Here is a 21,514-nt window from a genome sequence, read left to right on the forward strand (position 1 = left end):
GAAGGAAGAGAGGAAGCAGAGAGCTGGAGAGGCCTCCTGCTGCCCCTGCTGGAGCATGAATGGGTCTGAGTCCCCGGCACGGTGACCGTCTCCGCACGGGGTGCTGGGGCTCTGAGTCAGATGACCTTCAGCAGGACCAAGGGCACAGCCAGGCCAGGGTGAGGAGGTCTGGGGCCCTTTCTGTTGGAGCTGTGATTGGAGCCAAAATGTCCCCAGATGTGGTTAAGGATCATTCAGGGTGAGATGTTTATTGGAGGAGATGCCAGTTCATGGGAAGGAGGTGAGAGTGAGGAGCGGCAAGTGCAGAAACAGTGAGCCCCTCGGGGTGTGCGGCCCCAGCGAAGCTCAGCAAGAGGCGTGAAGGCCGAGAGGTGCCCTGGGAGTGGCGGGTGGGGACGGAGGCCCCTCTCTTTGTTCTTTTTAGAGTGAGAAAAACATTACGAAATGCTTTGGAAACTGTTCTGTCTTGTTCAAATAGGATTGGGGTGGGAGGTGGGGTGAGGTGGGGAGTCAATAAGACCGAGAAAGTATGAAGCTTTAACAAATGTCTGGGAAGGAGCAGCTCCGAAAAATTATAGGTGTTCTGCTCTCGGCAATTATGTATAATCTGAAATGATTCTGTGTAAATTGGGGGTTAAGGAAATCTCCATGTCACTGCGGGGGGGACTGCCCTGCGAAGCTGGCTCCAAGGGAGGCTTTGTTGCACGTTCAGAAAAAACCTTCCTCCTCCCCCCACTCTCCTCCCCTCCCCCAAAGGGAGGTTGAAGAGGGAATTTGGAGATCAAAGCACAGAGCCAAGAAGATCCTTATGCAACAACAAGTCCTAGAGGAGGGGTCCCAGAGGAGGGGTCCTAGAGGAGGAGTCCTGACACAGCCCATCACCCTCTCCCTCCTCTTCTCCCAAAAGCGTGTAGTGTGGTTAGAGGACAGACGGGAGGTGGCGGGGCAGGACCACCAGGACCGCAGAGAGGGCAGCGGGATGTGGCCTGTTTGTAACCACACAGCCTAACTGCTCCTAAAGGTTGGGAGGAGGGCCACAGCTGACCCGACAGATGAAACCTGGACGTGGCGTGAGGTGGTGCGGGCAGGGGCAGTGGCCCCAGCCTGGGCAGTTCTTGTTCTGAGGATGGTGGGAGGTGAGCGGAGGGTGGGTGTGGACCGTCAGAGAGGGCAGATGGGGGCCATGGGACTGCCCACCTCGATCCTGTGATTGGGGAGGTCCGGGTCATGCCCATCAAGCAGCGTGAGCCCGTGATTGTTCCAGATGCCTCACGCCTATTGACTGTGCAGCCCCCGACCTCCCTGAGGTCAGTACTGTTATGAGGAAACAGCGGGGGAAGTTAAGGAGATTGCCCAGGACTTGGGGTGGAGCCCACTGTCCAGGTCCTTGCTGGGGGTGACCTCCCCCTCAAGCTCACCATGTCCAGGGCAAAGTCACCATCTTTGACACCCACCACCCTCTGCGGCCCCAGCGCCCAGGGTGTGGGTGCCCCACCTCTGCCAGCAGCACCCCTGGAACAGACATGTCTCTCTATCCTCCCTCCACCGCTCCTGGTCATTGCTAAGCCCCCTGTGCCCCCGCCCATCCTCTCCTGCCTGTAACACACAGGGATGACTTGGGTTGGGTTCCCCAAAGCAGAGCTCAAGACCGGAAGGAGGCGGGGGAAGCAGACAGGGCAGGGAAGGAGCCGGCCCAAGGCCAGCCCCAGGCGGCTCCACGGGGACGCTGGACCATGACCCACACACCCAGCTGGAGGGATGGCACTTCTGTTCCCCCACGTCAGAGGTTCGCCAGCTTTGCCGCCCCCAGGGACGTGGTGTAACCCTGGCATTTCTAGAGGAGGGGCTCCTGTCCCCCTGAGGGCAGTTCCCCAAGGGTGGGTGCAGCTTGAGCTTAGTGTAATGAAAAGGATAATTTTTCCCTGGAGTTAGTTTAATAATTTCCTCAAATAATGACAGGAGGGCTTTTCCTGACATTGTCTTTTTATCATTATCATTGACTCAGTGTTGGGTGGCTGGCAGCCAGCTGGGCCCCGGGGGCGCTAAGCACTGAGCCGCTTCAGGGAGAGCAGCGCCCTTGGCACCCGTTACAAGGAGGCTGGGAGTCGGGGTCCACCAGCTCAGTGCGCCTACTGCTGCCGCGGGAGCCCTGGCGTCGGCCAAGTTAAAGAGCTGTTTCAGGTGCTGGGTTGTGCCCACGTCAAGTCCACCCAAGAATGCGGTCGACATGTGAGCCGTCAGGCTGAGGAGGGGCGGCCGTCAGAGCAGCGCGGAACCTCCTGGTGGTGCCGGTGTAGGGTGGCGACAGCCCGTGGTCTGCAGGGCGGCGGAGGCCTGCTGCTGCCCCATGGCCCACGTCCCCCAGCATCCTCCCGCTGAGGGCCCGGCCGGCACAAGTGGGGCCCCTACAGGCAGAGCCGGGAGAGGCAGGAGGTGTGGCAGTGCTGCCGTCCCCTCGCTGGGCCCCTCCTTCCTCTCATACACACGGGCAACGGGTGCCTGGGGGTCCTGGCTGCTGCCCTCTTACTCAGCTGCTGCCCGTCGTCCCCAGATTTAGGGCCTTTTCACAGCCTTGGTGCAGGCCACGTCCCCCTGCGGACCCCGCCCCTCTGGCTGGCCTGGAGACTCTCCCAGGCCTCCCACCCCTACGGGTGGGTCAGTGTGCGATGCTCTGACCTCTGACCTCTAGCATCCCACAGCTGAGTCTGACCTGGAGAGGTCTGTGGGACCTCTGACTCCTCGTGGCCTCGTCACATGGTCTCTGGGGGCCAAGGGCCCGCGGAGCCAAGGGTGGGATGGCGAGGCACAACTGAGAGGCACCGGGCTGCCCCTCCCTGGGGACTCCAGTTGAAACGAGTGTGTGCATCCTGCCCAGGACACTGCGTCCACCTCTGCCCGTGCACTCGGGGCTCTCTTGGTGCAGTCAGCCCCTCACAGAGTGTCCACCCACTGCTTTCGCATCACGGTGGACGCTCGCGGCCATGTGTACCTGCACGCGTGTGAGCAGAGCACGTGCACAGGCCTGATTCCCTCAGGTGGGTCCCGCTCCTGGCGCTCACCCGAGCACCCACTGGACACTCGCTGAGCCCTGTGGCGAGCGGGACACCGCTGGGCACCGTGGTCAGAGGGGAAAACAGGACAGACACGCCCCACCCAGCCATGGAAGTGCAAACAGCTAGGAATTCGGGTGGTGCTGGGCACACCAGCCGCCTCGTGGAATGACTTGGAGCTTCCGACACGAAGAAGGGATGGGCCCTGGGCCAGAGGCGCCTCCTGGCCCAGACGTGGGCTGGACCGCTGGGCCTAGACAGCAGCACTAGGCCCCAGGAGATCCGAGAGGTGGTTCTCAGGGCCGACACTGGCCGCTCAGCAGGCGAGGGAGCCACGTGGGTGCTGCCCGTCCCAAATCCACCCCCAAGTTGGGAGCAAAATGAAGGGGTTGTTCTGCAGCAGCTGGAATCAGCTGTGAGCACCCCCTCAGGTCCCACCACCTGGGCAGGTCAGCAGCTGGCCTGGGCAGTGTGTGCCTGCAGGTCGCCAGGCCAGACCCTCACCTGCCAGTGAAAACCATTCAAGCCGCCAAAACCTTTCCTCCACCACCGGCTGCGTCAAAGTCGTAAGTGGCTCAGCAGATGTTTCTGGAACCAGGATTTTACATTTACCAAATGTAAATCGGGCTCCATCCACGTGGGATGAGTGTGGATGCGTGTGAACTAAAACGCTGGCCCTGCAGCCCAGCGTCCTGTGGGCAGAACTGCCCACATGGAGCTCTTGGCCAAGGCGTCCCTGTCCTGCATCGCCTGTGTGCGTGGCACGCATGTGCTCTGTGTCATCCATGCAGGATGGATGACATGCAGCCCCCAGGTGGGTGCTGGCAGAGCCCCCACCCCTTGGGGGGACATCATGAGGCCGCAGAGCGCGGAGAGGTGTGAGGACACGTGGGGTGTTGTGGTCGACACGGCACCATGTGCGGTTCTCGGGACGTGAAGCTGCTTCTAAACCTGCTGTAAACCCTTGGTTTCTCTCTCATTTTAGGGGGGAGCCTGAGTGTTCTGCATTTCGTTCTCAGACTTGACTTTTATGTCAAGTCAGTATTGATTTTCTACTCAAAGTATTTTATTTTGTTTTATTTTTCTTCTTTTCTTTATTTGGTTGCACCAGGTCTTAGTTGCGGCAGGCGAGCTCCTTAGTTGTGGCTCGTGGGCTCTTTAATTGTGGCTCTCCAGCTCCTTAGTTGCGGCTCGCTGGCTCCTTAGTTGTGTGGCATGTGAACTCTTAGTTGTGGCATGCGTGTGGGATCTAGTTCCCTGACCAGGGATTGAACCCGGGCCCCTGCATTGAGAGTCTTAACCACTGTGCCACCAGGGAAGTCCCCAAAGTATTTTAAAAATTGTGCCCAATGCTGTAGCCTGCCTGTTGTAGGCTGTAGTGTTTTCTTGCTTAATCCTACTTAGTAAGTTACTTTTTAGTGCTTTAGTCCCCGGGGGACACACTGACCGCATATCCGGGAATGGATGTGGGCCTTCTCTTCCTGTTCTCTCTGATTAGGATTTGGGATTTTAAGGTCTATCTGAAATATTACTAATGTGTATTATTCAGTTCATTTGGGAGCAAGATTCCAAATCCTGACAGTCGTCTTTTTCTTCCAGAGAAGAGTATCGTACTAAAGCATTAAATCTACCCTCCGTCCATTTCCTCCATAGATTCAGAAAGAGCAGGGGGGCCTGGTTCCTGGTGCTGGAACGACTCAGTGAAATAAAATGATGATGCATAAGCGTGGGCGAGAAGGGTTGATGAATCTGACGGCTTCCCTGGGCCATGTGTAACCAGTTCTCGTGTGATGGCTTGTGAGTAAAGGGGTGCCCGAGCCCGTGATCCTCTGTCCTGCAATACTTCCAGAAAGTTCAGTGATTCAGACACCCTGAGTGCCCTTCTGGGGCCTTTCCTGCCAGGGCCTACGGGATGGTGAACCATCGCAGGCCAGCGTGCTGTCTCGTAACAAACATTTATTTTACCAAGTGTGCGTCTGTGTAGGCCTGACACTTGGGTGCCTTGAACTAACCACACGTGAGAACACTTCCCGGCAGCGTCCTCAACAGCTGTTGAATATTCACATGCTGGAAGCCTTGGTGCCTCTTCTGAAAGAGCTGCTGGCAAATCTCTCTGGAACTTCGAATGATTCCTTCCATCAGCCCAACGCTGGAACTGAAAGTAGAAAACGTTTCCAGGACGTGGAGGTTCCCCTGGGTTCAGTCTGAAGGTCAGATGAGAAGGTGCACAGGCCCCTCCTTGTGGGGAGAGACGCTACGGAGAACACAGCAAAGTGACTGATGTGCACGCGGGCGCCGGAGCTGGCAGGACGGGGGAGGCCTGCTCTGGGCCTCGGGGACTGTCCCTTTGGGGCCAGCGTGCAGCCTACGAACAACACGCCTGACCCGTGGAGGGCTCTCCAGGTCCCGCTGCTATGATGGCTCAGCCACAAAACTGGAGGAAACAGGCCCAAACCTTTGCTGCTCGGCTGACAGCTGCTCCACGGGAGCCCTCGTTCTGGATGTGGGGTTCGTGGGGCCCTAGGCACCTCCAGCCCCGTGTCCTTTCTGGGGACGTAGGGGGTGCCCAACGGCAGCTACAGAGGACTCCGGCCCTGAGTGCTACGCCCCACTACCCAGCTCTGGGGGTGACCCTCTTCCTCCCCTCCCTCCACACCAGCCCTGGACGGGGCAGGGCTGCCTGTGGCATTTCTAACTTCTCTTACCTTCTGGTCGTGGTATTTCCACCACTTAGGCCACCCAACACACACGTTGGTTCTACTTATGTACTGCTGCTTAACGAGCGACTCCAAACTTACGGCTTAGAACAACTTGTCATTGGTAACGGTTTGTGGATTAAGTGGGCAGGAGAGTCTCTTGGGCTTGTGGTGGGCTGGGGACCAGGGCTGGGGGTATCTGTGGTGCCTTTCCTCCAGATCTGGCACCTGGTCTGCTTGGCTGGGGCAGCTGAGAATTTGTCTGTTTTATCTGGTCATTGAATTTATTGGCATAAACTTAATAATGTTCCTTTACTATGCTATTAATGTCTGTAGGTTTTACAGTGACTTAGGTTCTTTCATTCCTCATACTGATCATTTGTGTCTTTTATCTTTTATTTTGATCATATGTAAGTTAGAGATTTGTCAATATTATTGGGGTTTCTTTTTTTTTGAAGAATAAGCTTTTGGTTATTCTTGATTGTTCATTTTCTATTTCATGGATTTCTGCTCTTGTATCTATTATGTCCTTTCTTCTGTTTACTTTGAGTTTACTTTGCTCTTTTTCTCTCTTAAGGTGGAAGCTTAGATCATTGGTTTGAGACCTTCTTTTCTAATATAAGCATTTCAAACTATAAAATTTTCTCTAAATATTGTTCTGGCTGCATTCCACGATTTTGATGTGTTGTTCCTTTCTTTTTGGCCTAAAATCTTTTCTAAGTTTCTTGTGTTTTTTTCTCTTGGACCCATGGAAATTTAGAAGTACGTTGTTTTAATTTCCAAGTATTGGAGGTCCTGACAAAGCAGTAAGCAGCGCAGGAGGGAGGGCTTGTGCTCATGGAGTCCACACGCACCCAAGGCCTGACCCTGAGCCAGTTCTGGTGAAGGCCTGGCTCTTCGCTGACTAAACCCCTTCCTTCTCGCCGGAGCCACCTGTTGTCTGAACTAGCCTTTGCCATTTCTGTGCATTTCCTCCTGCTTCATGGGTCTGTACCACTAAAGAACAGATTGAATTGTTTGGGGACAGATACTTAGAAATATGACATGATACAGCAGAAATTGACACAACATTGTGGATCAACTATACTTGAATTAAAAAAAAAAAGAAATATGACACGAGCCACAAATGCAAGCCAAAATATAATTTTAAAAATTTTAATAGTTAACACTAAAAAGGTAAAAAAAGCAGATGAATTTAATTATAATAATATTTTATTTAATCTAATATATACAGACTATTATCCTTTCAACATGTGATCAATATGAAAATATGAACGAGATATTTTACGTTCTTTTTTTCATACTAAGTCTTCAAAATCTGATGTGCATTTTACACTCACAGCCTCATTTCATGCGCCTGTGTGCCTGGGGACTGGGTCTGTTTTCTCTGGTCAGTCCCACAACCGGGGGAAACAGCTGGAAATCAGGTGTGCAGCTGCAGAGTCACTCGCCAGAAAACACATCTGGAGTTTTGGCAAGTAAGCATTGAAAACAGGAAGCTCAGTTTTGCTTTGTAATGGTTTCCAAATAACAGTGTGAAATCAGCTTTTTTCTGACAGTCAGGGGAAGTTATGGAGCACGTTTCTTGGGACTGATGTTTTGTATTTGCTAGAAAATGCTGGGTTCAGAGGGCCTCAGGGGCCCTTCTGTGGCATTTGTTGGCGATAGGCCTGGTTTCCCGGACCCTCCAGCATGCCCCCCGCCGCCCCCCAAGCACCCATATGCTGGGATGCTGGGAGTCATGCGTCTCAGAACTGCACTGATGGCTTCAGGACACTCGTGCTGGCAGCTTCCTTGGTGGCAGCAAAGATTTTGTTAAAGATTTTTAAAGTTTGTGTCTTTGCACCTCAGCCGCAGGCACCACTGACCTGATCTCTGTCGCCAGTGACTAGAATTCACATTTTTAGGATCCCACACAAATGAAATTGTGGTGGCTGCTCTTGCCCGACGCTCACCTGAGTTGCGTGCATATCAGCAGCTTATCTATTTGCTGGGGCGCGTCCATTGCGGCTGCACCTCAGTGTCCGGCCATGCGTTGTTGATGAACGTTTGGGTTCAAACAGTTTTTGTCTGTTGCGCAAAAAGCTGCTTGGAACATTCGTGGACAAGTTTTGTGCGGCGTGTGCCCAGGAGCGGAGTGGCTGGTCGTGCGGAGGGTCTGAGCATCTGCTCAGCTGCTTTGCAAAGTGGTTCTGTCTCACCGTCCCTCCTGCAGTGTGTACGATTTTCACTTGGTGTTGTCAGTCTTTTTAATTGTAGCGTCTTGAGGGTGTAGTGTGTTTCATCACAGTTAAAATTTCATTTCTCTTCCCAATTAGATACCAGGAGTACTCCTCCCATCCCCCCACCCCACCCAGGTGTAACCACCAAAAACATTTGCAAACATCGGGGGGGGGGGGCGGGCGCACTGGAAATGTTACCTTAAATGGAAAAAGGGTCTTTGCAGATGTGATTGAGGACTTTGAGACAGGGAGATTGTCCTGGGTTATCCAGGTGGGACCTAAATGCCATCATAAGTGTCCTTATAAGAGGGGGCAAAGGAGATTTGACCCAGAAAGACGAGGAGGCACCAAGCTGCTGGCTGTGAAGACAGGAGAGGGACTGTGAACCAGGGAGGGCGAGGGATGCTGGCAGCCTCCAGAAGCTGGACCAGGCGAGGAACGATGGTCCCCCTGCCTCTGAATGGAGGAGGGCCTGCTGACACCCCAGTTTCACACTGCGAGACTCATTTAGAACTTCTGCCCTCCAGACTGTATGAAAATAAACTACTATTGTTTTAAGTCACTAAGTTTGTGGTAGTTTGGGACAGCAACCACAGAAAACTAGTACAATTACTGCAAGAAATTAAATAAGACCTAAGTGAATGGGAGATACACGGTGCTCATGGGTTAGAGGACTCAGTGTTGAGATGTCCATCCTCCCCAGACTGATCTGTATGTTCATCATGGTCCCAGTCGATATCACAGCAGGGTTTTTTTTTAATAGAAATTGACAAACTCATTCTAAAATTTGTTGGAAATACAAAGGCTTTAGAATAGCCAAAGTTCATCTGAAAAAGAACAAAGTTAGAGGACCAGCACTGCCTGACTTCAAGGCTAATCCAGACAATATGTGTTGGCGTAAAGATAGACAAACAGATCAAAGAAACAAACTAGAGTCCAGAACTGACCCTTGTGGACACAGACAACTGATTTTTTTATAAAAGTGCAAATGCAGTTCAGTGGAGAAAGAGCATAATCTTTGAACAGATGAAAAACTTGGATATCTTTATGCGATAAAATTGAACCTTAAAACCTCACACCATACATGAAAGTTAACTCAAAATGGATCCTAGAACTAAATGTAGAACTTAAAACTATAAAACTTCTGGAAGAAAACAGAAAAATATCTTTGCAACCTTGGGTTAGGCAAAAAATTTCTCAGATAAGATACCAAAATCACAATTCGTAAGAGAAAAAAATGGATAAATTGGACTTCATCAACATTACAAACTTCTTACCATCACCCTTCTGCTTTCCATAAAGAATATGGGAGTAAAATCTCTGAGTGGGGAATGAAACAGGAGGGAAGGGGGCAGGACACAACCTTTGAAAGAATGACATAGCCCAAGGACATGACATAAACTGATTAGAACCAAATGGGTCCAGGATGGCCGACAAGTTGACTTCCACTAGACCTTGAACCTCAGTATACACTCATTGTAACACATTAGCCAGCTAAATGACACACCCACAGTGGCCATGACAGTTCCAAGACTGACCATAAGGATCAAAAAGTGGGCAGTGGCCCAATTCCTGGAAATCCCCACCCCTTCCCAAAATAGCTGGAATACTCCTCCCACTCATTAGCCTATGAAATTACCCACCCCTATAAAAACTGACAACCCCATACCCTGCTGCCTTTCTCACCTTCTGAGATGGTCCACTCTCTGTCTGTGGAGTGTGTTTCTCTCTAAATAAATTCACTTCTTACCTATCAAAAAAAAATTACAAACTTCTTTGAAAGACATTTTTTTGTTTTGTTTTGTTTTTTAATTATTTATTTTTGGCTGCATTGGGTCTTTGCTGCTGCGCGCGAGCTTTCTCTAGTTGTGGAGAGCGGGGGCTACTCTTTGTTGCGGTGTGTGGGCTTCTCATTGCGGTGTCTTCCCTTGTTGCGGAGCACGGGCTCTAGGTGCACAAGCTTCAGTAGTTGTGGCATGTGGGCTCAGTAGTTGTGGCTTGTGGGCTCTAGAGCGCACGCTCAGTAGTTGTGGCGCATGGGATTAGTTGCTCCACGGCATGTGGGATCTTCCCGGAGCAGGGCTTGAACCTATGTCCCCTGTGTTGGCAGGCGGATTCTTAACCACTGCGCCACCAGGGAAGTCCCGAAAGACATTGTTAAGAAAATGAAAAGACAGGCCAGGGGAATGGGAGAAAATATTTACAAATAATATCTGATAAAGGACTTGTGCCCAGACCTCTGTAGGACTCTCAAGACTCAGTGATAAGAAAACAAACATCCCAATAAAAAATGGGCCAATGATTTGAATAGATGCTTCATCAAATAAGGTATATGGATGGTAAATTAGTTCAGCATCATTAACCATTAGAAAAATGTTAAGTCCACAATGAGATACCACAGCACACCTATTAGCACGTCTAGAGTATAAAGGCTGGCCATCCCAAGTGTTTGCGAGGATGTGGAGCAATGGGAACTCACACACTGCTGGTGGGAATGCAAATGATCCAACCACTATGGAAAACAATTTAGCAAGTTTTTTTTAAAGCTCACCATACAACTGCCTTATCATCCAGCCACCCCCTCCTGGGTGTTTACCTGAGAGAAATGGAAGCCTCTCCACCCAGAGACTTACACACAGATGCCCACAACACAAACTGGGAGCAGCCTGCATCCACTAATAGGCGAATGGAAAAACAGCTGTAGTTTTGAGCGAACAGGTGGTACTGAGTGTGAGAAACCAGAAAAGAGCACTACTGCGCGACTCTATGTGAAGTTCTGGAAAATGCGAGCTAACTTATTTGTGATAGAAAGCAAATCTGGGAATTTCCTGGTGGTCCAGTGGTTAGGACTGCGCACTCTCACTGCCAAGGGCCTGGGTGCGATCCCTGGTTGGGGAACTAAGATCCTGCAAGCCACTCGGCCAAAAAAAAAAAAAAACAAAAGCAACTCAGCAACTGCCTGGGGAGGGAGACAGGGAGCTCGCCAAGGGGGACAGACAGGGGCACGAGGAAGCTGGGGAGGGGGCTGGTTCAGGGGTTTGTACGCTGGTCACGTTCATCAAACTTTAAATATGTACCATGTATTGCATGTCAATCATAGTCAACAAAGCTGTAAGAAAGTCATTTGAGTCGCCCTTTACACAACCAAGAGGAGATGTCAGTGGGCAGCCAGGTCTGTGGTCTGGAGCTTGGGGGCAATTAGGAATGAGTGGTCAGTGCTGATGGACTCCTGGGTGGGAGGGTCCGTGGAGCAGGGCTCTGGAGCACCTAACACTGGGGGTCAGGGCGGAGCAAAGCTGGAGGTCGCTGAGTGTCTGTGTCCCCCATTCCTGTATCGAAGCCCTGACCCCCCAGTGTGATGGGATTGGGAGGTGGGGCCTTTGAGAGTCACTAGGGTCAGCTGAGGCCGTGAGGGCGGGGCCCCGTGATGAGTAGCACAGACAGCGGAGCTTTCGCCGCCGCGTGGGGACGTGGGGAGGAGGCCGCCTGCAGGCTAGGAAGAGGCCCCACCAGACCGGACCCTGCGCTGTGGCGTGAGCCACCATCCGCGGTGTCCATCTCAGCAGCGCCGGCAGAATGAAGCCTCACAGGTGAGCCGAGCCCGTGTGTATTAACCAGACATTCGGCTCGGAGGCCTGGGGGCCGAGAGTGTGTGTCGGTCGTTAGAATCAGTGGGTGGTAGGAGCACACGGTGGTCACGTGACGAAGCCAACGCTGCCAGACGCGGCGCCCGTGCTCACAGGCGTGGGTGGGGGTGGGGGTGGCTGTAGCCAGCCCCGCGTGGGGACCTCAGCCCTCCTCCGGGGGCCTTGCCCGAGCCTCCCCCGCCCTCTGAGGCTGCAGCGCCGCTGGGTGTGGGAGCTCGTGTGCTGGACTGAGGAGGGTGTGGGCATCCCCTGCCCTGTGCCCCTGATCAGAGTGGAAGTGAGCCGACTTAGGTACCCGGGGTCTTCAATTCCTGCACGTCCCTCTCGCAGGTGGTGGGCTAGCCCTCGGGGCCGCCTGCCCAGGGCAGTGGGGGTGGGGTGTGTGTGTGTCTGTGTGTGTGCGTGTGTGCGTGTGCAAGGGGCTTGTCGGGGTTGAAGGCTCTGTGCCCGGAGCCTGGGGCCAAGAGAGGCAGGGTGTTTGGAGCTCCCTGGGGACCCCTTCCCTCCTGGGGGCTGCCGTCCTTCTCCCTCCCTGCCTCGGACCCTGACCCAGACATCAGAGCGGGCAGTGCAGCCGAGGGGAGGAAAGGGAACCTGGTGCCCAGATCCTTCATGCCCCCCAAGTGTCAAGGGAGAGAGTCCTGTGTTCTGGTCTCTAGTTGTTGTTGGCAGAACCTCCGTGGCCCAGGCCAGGGGTAGTGGCTGCCGGCAGGGCAAATCCCAGAGAAGCCAGGAGCCACTCTCGGCCCCTCGGTGGGCTGCCTGGACTGGCCTGAGCCTGTGGGGCAGTGGAGGCAGAATCGTGACCATGCCAGGGAACTGGCCCTGGAGTCCTGCTGACCTGCCCGACGCTGGGGCCTGGCCATGTTTCGCATGTGGGGGACAGGAGGTCTGCCCTGGCCACTTGGACACGTGATGTGAGTGCAGTGAGCGACCCAAACGGGCCATTCGTGGAAGAAAGGTTGGTTTTCTTCTAAGACGGTTTTGGTCAAGATTTCTTGTAATGAGTCTCTGGGATTTTAGAGGCGGGATACTCTCATTAAGCCTAGGCCACTTTCTCCCGAGGGCTCCACGGCGTCCCCCGGCCAGCTGGTCGGTGGCCAGTCTGGACAGGACCTGGGCCCCCTGCTCTGCCGCAAGATGAGGAAGGGGGACCCAGTGGCAGCCTCGAGGGGACAGACAGCGGCACCTGTGTACAGAGGGCGGCCGAGGGACTCACTGCCCGCTGGGCCCCCTACACGCTACACTTCACACACCAGGTTAAAACATGGGATTCGTTCACGTGCACATAATTCAGTTTAAACGGTGACTAGAACTGATGACTGGCAAATTTCTAGAAGGGTTGTTAAGACCCTCACAAGTTCTGTCTTGCTGGAAACCACATTGAAAACTCGGAACCCGCATGTAAGTAGCTGCTCCACTTCCTAATGTCACGGAGGGGTGTGAGGGACCCCACTGTGCCTTCGAGCAGCACCCACGTCAATCACCAACGTCCTCGTCACCACTCCGGCCTCGTTTCTTCCCTGTGTCGCCAGAGAGAAAATTCCACAAATGTGTTTCCCCACATTTGTGGTCGGTGAGGCTCCAGAGCGAGCAGAGAACCCGAGAGGCGGGGACTTCTGGGGGGCCCCTTGGGGCTCACTGCTCTGGAGGCCCCAGTGCACAGAGGCAGCTGCAAAGCCGGTATCCCCTTGGCAGCCCTGTCTCGTCTGGTCAGTCTTCACGTTGGACAGTGTGACGGCCTGGAGAGGTGGCCGGCTGCTCTGTGTGTGTGTGTCTGTGTGTCCATGTGTCTCTGTGTGTGTGGGTGTGTCTGTGCGTATGTCTATATGTATCTATGTGGTTAGGAATGTGTGTGCCTCTGATTTTTTTTACACAGATGTCCTCTCCGAGGCATCATTAAGCTTGGAAAAACCATTTAAATAAAAAATGTTTAAGAAAAATTAAAGTAAAACGAACTCTTTTCCTTTTTGGTGTACAGTTTTGTGAGTTTTAGCACATGTGTACATATTTGTGTAACCACTACAACCCGGCTTTGTTTTGTGTAAAATGGTGATAAATGTTTGGACCTCACCCTCATTAATGTTCCCCAGCTTCGAAAGAAGCCCAGTGACCTGTGTGATCGAGGTTGCACCACTCACGGCAAAACTCAGGCTCAGGTCACACCTGTGGCTCAGACGCAGAAGCCACTTGGGGCGCCGAGTGAGCTGGTGGTGGATCATCTTGAAGCAAAAGTGCTGAAGAGATGCTTGCTCAGGGCTGAGCGAGCTTGGCGGGTGTGGGCTGCATGCGAGGGGCGACCTGTCCTGAGTGACCATTTGCTACTGGACATTCACAAGCCACGTCCAAATACAGAAGAAACGTCCCAGGCACGGAGGGATGTGGGTCTGTCCATCCTGCTCTGTTCCAGCTCAGCTTCCGGCCTCTGGCTCCCCGTCCCCGCAGCGCGCTCACAGCCTCTCGCTGTCAGTGATTCGGGTCCAGGATGGACCGAACGTCCGCCAGGTTCTCACAGAGTCAATGGTGCAAGCGCAGATTTTATAACATAGTAGAAATAAAGTAAGACTGCAGAGCCCCCAAGCCCAGCTGTCCACCAATCGTGCTGGACGTGGTGAACAGAGCCCCACGTGGTGGCCGTGCAATGCCTTGTCACCCCTCTTCATTTTAGATGCTTGTTTTCGTTGGCTCGCTCAAGCAGTGATTAGAGCACGCCCCCCGAGAACCTGGGTGGTGAGCGTCAGCCGCAGAACGGGACCTGGTGGGGGAGCTTGAGCCCATGTGTCAGCCTTGGGAGCTGGACACCATTGACCTGGCTCTAAAGCCCCTTGAACCTTTGTCCCGACAGGGAAGGGCTGTGCACGTTTGCTTGTCACTTTCTGAGCGACTTTGTGGGAAATAACCTGTGGGCTGTGTGATGAGCCGTTCTTCTCTGTTAACTGTGTCCACACTGATTGCTTCCAGGTGTTCACCTCCAATGGCCCCACCGTGATCATGCCCACCTGGTTCTGCTCCCGAGCCTGGTTCTCCCACGTGGGCCCATTTGACGAGGGCGGGCGGGTAAGTGCGGGCCCCGTGGATTCCTCCTCTGGGCTGGGCCGGGCTGGGCCGGGCTGGGCCGGGCTGGGCCGGGCTGGGCCGGGCTGGGCCGGGCTGGGCCGGGCTGGGCCGCCGTCCCCCGTGAGGGCCTTCCCAGCGCTTCCTGCTTCCCAGGCTCGCGCGTGCTGAGCCTCCCAGGGCGCGGCCGGGGCACCGCTCGGCCTGTGTTGTGCGGGAAGCAGGGGATTTCTGTGTGAAGGCTGTGGGCGCTGGGCGTCCGCTCCTGGCTCACACCCGCCCAGCACGCTGGTCTCCGGGCTCCGGCCTAGAAATGGGGACGCAACGCTGACCTGCTCCCCTCCCACCCCAACAGTCTTAAGAGTGAGCGCTCCGACACCGACCAGAAGGTAAATCTTAGGGTTAGTTTATTTTCCCTTACCCCCCCCCCCTTAAATTGGCTTTGAGATCGCGAGTTCTGGTACTCGTGGTGGAAGGGGTGGGCCAGGCATGTTAAGGCCCATCAGGCCGGAAGGTGGGGTTAACTCAGGCCCAGGCTCACCGTCTGCCCCAGGACCTTGGCCACGGTCCTGCCTGCTCTGAATCTCCTCTCCGCTTCGGGGGGACCTTCACTGACTGCACAGGGGCCACGTGGAGCCTTGGCTTGGAGCCAACCCCCTCCCTGACCCTACCCGGCATTTCTCTGCCCACCCCCCTGCCCGTCATGCACACAGTCTCATTTTGGAGGGAGAGGCTGGCTCCCCCACTGCCCCCTGCACTGGACCCTGGCCGGACGGTCCCTCATGGCCGCCCAGACGTGCCCTCCAGGAGCAGTGCTGGTCTCACGTTTACAAACCAGGGGCTCGAGGGGAGCATAGTGCCCTGAGGGCTGGACTTAGGTTTGGGGACTGGTCCTCAGCTGATTCTCCAGGTCCAAGAGGCTGCAGTTCTTGCCTATGGAGAGAAGGGCAGGGAACCGAAGCAGCGGGGACAGTCGAGGTGCTAAAGGACGCAGAGCAGGATGGTGGCGAGACTCGGGGGTGAGGGTGGCTGAGCGGTCGTGGACTCAGCGGCCATGAGCTGGAACCTGCAAGGTGCACAGGCTTTAAATTGGGAAAATGCACTCGCAGAGGCAAGGTGGGGGAGGGGAGTCGGAGATTTGGAGGAAGGCGCCATCTGGCGCCCTCAGCACCCAACTGAGGGGTCTGGATGTCCCCAGGAGGCAACCGTTTCAGGCCCTTAAACAAAAAGGAAAGTGACAAAAATGGTGTTTGTTGGTTCAGAACAGGGCTCTTCTGAGGGCCGGTCTGGCCTGGGTGAGAAAGTCGTGGAGGGGGAACGGCCTGGAGCGGGGTCGTGGTTGCTCAGAAGAGCTGCCACCCAGCACAGCAGACACTTTGCAGAAGTGCTTTTGCATCTGTTGGAAAGATCCCCAGGCTCAGAGTCGCTGTGGGAGTTATGAGCTGTCTCCCCCTCTCCAGAGGGTGTACCCCAGGCTCCTTTGCATTTTAGCCATCCTGATTGCAGTTCTGTAGTTTCTTGTTGTATTTTAATTTGCATTTCTGAGATGACTTATGACGTTGAGCAATTTTTCATGCGCCGATTGGCTACTTGTATGTTATTTTATGAAGCGTCCAAATCTTTTGCCCAGTTTTCAGTGGGGTGTCTTCTTACTGTTGAGTCGTTGGTGTGTTTGGTCAGACACTTGCTTGTGGGCATTTTCTCCCACCCTGGGTCTCAGCATTCTGGGATTTCCTCTCGCTCCCACTTGTGTTCGTCCCAGATTCTATCCTGAGGACGTCAGAGCAGCGAGGCTGGGGCTTCCACCCGTTTTGTGGGTTTCATCTCCCCGCCCCGGGGCTTCCCACTCTGGGCATGGGGCTCACAGATGCCGTAGAGGTTGGCCACTCAGCCACCCAGAGCCAGAAGTCGGCACCTTCTCTTGTGCATTAAAAACCTCTCTTGGTATCAAAGACGGTTTGTATTTTGTCATCTCTGTATTTATCTCTCTTTAAATGCCCTTGGTCCCAAGTGCTCTGCTTAAACCTTTCCTGGTTGGCTTTTTTTTTTCGGTTTTTGAAGGTATTTTGACTCCCACCTGTTGCCTGAACAGCAGCCAGGAGATCACCCTGTTCCCTCTTTCCTTTCTCCTCCTATTTTGTTGCGTGATTTCCGCTCTCGTCAGAAGGCAACCCCGCGTGCTGAGTCCCCAGCCACCCGTCTGTGTCCCTGGACTCAGCCTCACACGTCAGGCTGTCTGGGCCTCCGCGTTCCTTGAGTTCCTGCACATTCAGACTGTGGTTCTGGACATGTGAAGGAGGTATGGGCTGGACAGAAAACCCTGAGTCGCACCTTCCCTTGCATGTCTTGACAACACAGCTCGCTGTTGCCTTGCTTTGCCTGACGCTCCTTCGATTCACTCGGCTTTGTAAGGTGCTTGACCTTTTCCTGGAGGCTCTGAGAATTCCTCCCTCGTTAAAAGACTCATGGTTTCACTGGGATTGGTCTTAATGCGGACCTGGTTCCGATGTGTGGAACCAGGTCTGCTTTTATCTCTTGTTTGGGTTATAGTTTTAAGTTTCAGCTGTCTGCCATTGTTGTGATTTTCTGTTTCAAAGACTCATTATACATTGGCTAGATTTTCTTTGACTGTCTTCCATTTCAACAACTTTCTCTTAACCCTCGTTACTTGTTATTTAATTTTCATTTTCTTGTTTATTTTCCTACATTTCTTCAGTGTCCCTTATTAAATTTTTATTCAGATCTGCTTTCCCTGGAGGACTTTCTAATTTAGTCTTTGTTTCTCATATAATTTTGTCTTTTTCTTCTATTTCTTTTTTGAGTTCAGTCAACCCTCTTCTATTTAAAAGGTTTATTGGGGTATAATTCACATACGTACGATTCACCTACTAAAGTATGCAGTTGGGTGCATGTTAGCAAATTCACGGGGATGCACAGCCACCACCACCATCTGACGTTACACGACAGTTTCACCCCCCAGAGAAGCCCACGTGCAGTCACGCCGCCCCGGCCTCCCCAGCCCAGGCTAATCCTCCTTCTCCGCCCCTTCTCATGTCTGTCCTCCTTTTTGCAGGGGTCCAGCTTTGTTAGTTACTGAATTTCTGATTGAAGACGGGTCTCCTCATTCTCAAGCCTTGTGGAGGACGTGCGATTTCACTTGGAGGGTTATTCACAGGGTTTTTTCTCCTTCATGGTTTTTGTTGTTGCTGTTATTTGGGGTGCATTGCTGTCCACGGAAGTGTTCTTTTTCTGTTTCTTCTCACACGGGCTTTGTATAGCCGCGGTTCATGGGATTCCTACCTCAGGGTCGCCCCCTCTGTCACCCCAGGGAAGTGCAGCGGGTGTTGAGGGCAGGGAGGGGAGAAGGGTGTGCCTCTCCTTCTTTGTTTCCTTTTGTCCCACGGGGTCCTAATCCCCTTTCACCGCATCTCTGAGGGCGCCTAACCATCCAACCGCGTTCTCACACCCCAGAGGCCCCAGGGCTCGGGGTGACACCCCCGGTCTGCCCAGGCCCCCATCTCCACGGGGGACCAGGGCTCAGCACCCCGTCTTCCTCGACGTCACCTCTGCACCCCATCGCGGCCTCTGTCGCTGTTTGCGGCCGGTCGGCGGTGCCCAGGCTCTGTGAATCGGGGGTGGGGGTGCCCTCCAGCTGGCGGAGCAGCCACGCCCCAGCCGCCGCCTCTGGCTAAATTCTCACTTGTCTCTTTGACAGAAATAAGGGAACTCTGCAGTTGAGGTCCTCTTGGTCATGAGAAGAGAGGACATTTTCTCTCCTTTCTAAATCTATAAAGCGCAGTCACAATGTGCTCTTGAAAGGTGCCTCTGAAAATGCAGAAAATCAGAAAAAGGAAAAACTACGCAAATGACCCGTGACCCCATCACCACACATCTGCTCTGAACTTTTGTGTGGGGTCCTTTTGTCTTCCTTTTACTGTGGACAGCTTTTAGCCAAGCTGCAAACACAATTTTGAAACTTGATTTTTAACTTAACATTTTGTTATAAATCTTTTCATGTCCTTGTGGCCTTTGTGAAAACACTTCAGTCACCACACAGTGGTCCATCGAGTCACTGATTGACTCAACCGCCCGACGCTGCAGGTGAAGTGGTTCGCATGTTTCCGCGTCACTAACGAGACTGTGACGATTTCCTATTCGGCTGGCTTCCATCGCGTTGCCCTGACGGCCTTGCGGTGTGTCAGGGACCCCGGGCGGCGATTCCCTGGGCAGTGGTGGCTTTGTTCAGGGACAGAGGCGGGCAGGCTGGCGCCCAGTGTGGCAGCTCAGCAGTGAGAGCTGAGTGGGCTGCTTCCGGGGATGGTGCTCAGGCCCGAGCCAGGAGGCAGCGGAACTCGCGGCGGGGCGGCCACAGACAAAGAGCATCAGTTCATCACAGACCCCAGAGGCCAGGTGCATAGGGCCCAGTCGGGGGTACGCTCGGGCCAAGAGGCTGGCCAAGAGGGGCCAGGGGTCCCATCTCCCCGGAGGATGATGGCCACCAGGCTCCATCAGGACGTCGAGACCTCAGAGGCCAGCTGTGCCGCCTTCCTCTCGGGGTGGACGAGCTGGGGGGCAGCCGTGGCTTTACTGGAAGCAGTGGGCCCGGCCGTGGTGCTGGCATTGCCTCGGTGAAACCGAGCTCGGGCTGGGGAGCCGGCGGAGGAGGACAGGCTGGGGCCGGAGAGCAGCAGCCTCTGGGCTGTCAGGAAACCAGCCTCTGCCCAGAGCAGGGGTCCTGGCAGTGTCCCCAGCTGTTGCTGGGCTCTGCTCACCAGACACACCCTGGGTGATCTCCTGTCCAGACCCCCTGCTCACTTGGTTTTCACCTTGAATTTAAGAAAGTGAGGGGAGCCAACTTGGTGTCCCCACCAGGACTGAGATCCCCCAGACTGGCCAGCAGCGTGGCTGTGACCCCAACGGCCAGCCCTGGTCTGTGCTTCTCCAGGAGGGGGCAGGAGGCCTGGGTTCTCACAGGACGGGAACACCCAGTGGGACACTGCAGACCCTCGGAGCAGCATGCCGTCAACAGGGAGGGGGCGGGTCAGCGGGCCAGCAGCGCGGGCCAGGGGTCAAGTTTGAGGCTGTGAGTGGGGGTGACACTGGGGCTTGGGTCCACCCCTCGGGCACCTTCTTGTCCTGAAGACGCCTCTTGTGGTCACGCTTGCCCAGTGCCGGCCACAAGGTGGGGGAGCTGGACGTGTTGTTTTCCCGCTGAGGCCTCACGGGTCAGGCCAGGCTCAAGTGGCTGGGGCGCCGGGCGGATCCGCGTCTCCGGTCGCCTGAATGAGGCTCTGTCGTGAGTGGAGACACGTTTCTTTCGTCCCGCAGGGTGTCCCCGAGGACCTGCTGTTCTTCCACGAACACCTGAGGAAGGGCGGCGGGCTCGTCCGCGTGGACCAGAGCCTCGTCCTCTACCGCTACCACCCCGGCGCGGCCACACACTCCGTCCTCGAGTACGCAGGTCCCGGGTCCAGACCGCACGGGGTCAGTGGGTCAGACACAGGTGACCCAGTCAGGTCGCAAGGCAGGAAACCTGGGAGCGTGGCCGGCACGGGGCACGCGGCCTCCCGGGAGGGACGTTGTCCTAGGTCCACGGACCAGCATTTCCCCAGGATCAAGGCCAAATGTCTGTTCTCACTTTTTTGAAGTGAGGTAGGATTCACGTCTAGTTGTTCTCTTGGGGTTTTGTTCTCACTTGCTTTGAGTTGACGGGATTCTCAGAGTGAGCCCAGCCCCCCGCTAACGTGATTACAGGTGGGCTGGGGGCACCCTCTTCCTTCTCCGCCCACCAAGGGGAGGGCTACTGGGACCAAGGTTGGGCCACTCCCTCTGTGGGGCATCACAAGGACACTAGCCCCCTCCCTCTCATGGCCCACACGTGCCCCAGGCCCCAAGGCTAGAGGCCGACTACCAGGGACAGGGCAGGGATGGTGCCGAAAGTACAGGCAGGGTGAAGGCAAGGGACGGTGTGTTTTTCTTTCTTTAGTTTGAACTGTGTGTGTGCGCGCGCATGTGTGTCTGTGTGTGCACATGTTTGTGCACGTGTGTGGGTGTTACATTTCAAACAACTACAAGTACGTATCCCCCTTGGTGCTACCGTAATGCTGCTCTCTTGGGGACAGGGAAGAATGGGGCCCTGAAACAGCTCTACGATCAGGGGATCTTTTGATTGTAAAGAGCATGATGCAGCGACATGCATTTGTGTTTCTGGAAGTAGAAGAGATTCTGTCCTTCCCCTGGAGGGTGTGAGACTCGTTGGAAGGCGTGGCTTCTCAGTTTCTGTCCTGGGAGGTCTCCTGTCCACTGTCACAGTGGGTGTGATGCTGATTTGGGCATGTGTCGTCGGTGGGGGGGGGGTGTCCCAGATTGCAGCCTCCATATAGTTTATTTATTTATTTATTTATTTTTGGCTGCCTTGCGTCTTCGTTGCTGCGCGCGGGCTTTCTCTAGTTGCAGTGAGCGGGGGCTACTCTTCGTTGCGGTGTGCAGGCTTCTCACTGCGGTGGCTTCTCTTGTTGCAGAGCACGGGCTCTAGGCGCGCGGGCTTCAGTAGTTGTGGCACGCGGGCTCAGTAGTTGTGGCTCACAGGCTGTACAGCGCAGGCTCAGTAGTTGTGGTGCACGGACTTAGTTGCTCCGTGGCATGTGGGATCTTCCCGGACCAGGGCTCGAACCCGTGTTCCCTGCATTGGCAGGCGGATTCCTAACCACTGCACCACCAGGGAAGCCCCCAGCATCCATATTGACTTGGGAGATCCTTGAACTTTTGCACATGTGCTATTCAACACTAAAACTTAGCTTCTTTGTTTTCCAGCTTTAAGCAAAAGAGCTTGATTTCTCTTTTGT

General features: G+C 54.4%; 1 protein-coding gene across 10 annotated transcripts in view; it reads left to right on the forward strand.

Moving 5' to 3' along the window:
- Positions 1-21,514, forward strand: part of B3GNTL1 (UDP-GlcNAc:betaGal beta-1,3-N-acetylglucosaminyltransferase like 1) — a 113,997-nt gene that overhangs the window by 68,620 nt on the left and 23,863 nt on the right. For 9 of the 10 annotated variants that reach the window (XR_009698248.1, XR_009698249.1, XR_009698251.1 and 6 more), the window contains exons 7-8: positions 14,577-14,672; positions 19,998-20,122. Coding sequence is in view for 6 of the 10 variants with exons in the window: in XM_061175159.1 (XP_061031142.1) it covers positions 14,577-14,672; positions 19,998-20,122 (221 nt within the window). In the remaining 4 variants the exon portion in view is untranslated. Of the gene's footprint in view, positions 1-14,576; positions 14,673-19,997; positions 20,154-21,514 lie in introns of all 10 variants that reach the window. The other variant, XM_061175161.1, reaches the window with a different exon arrangement.

This window comes from Eubalaena glacialis, chromosome 19 (genome assembly GCF_028564815.1).
Source record: "Eubalaena glacialis isolate mEubGla1 chromosome 19, mEubGla1.1.hap2.+ XY, whole genome shotgun sequence".
NCBI lineage: Eukaryota > Metazoa > Chordata > Mammalia > Artiodactyla > Balaenidae > Eubalaena > Eubalaena glacialis.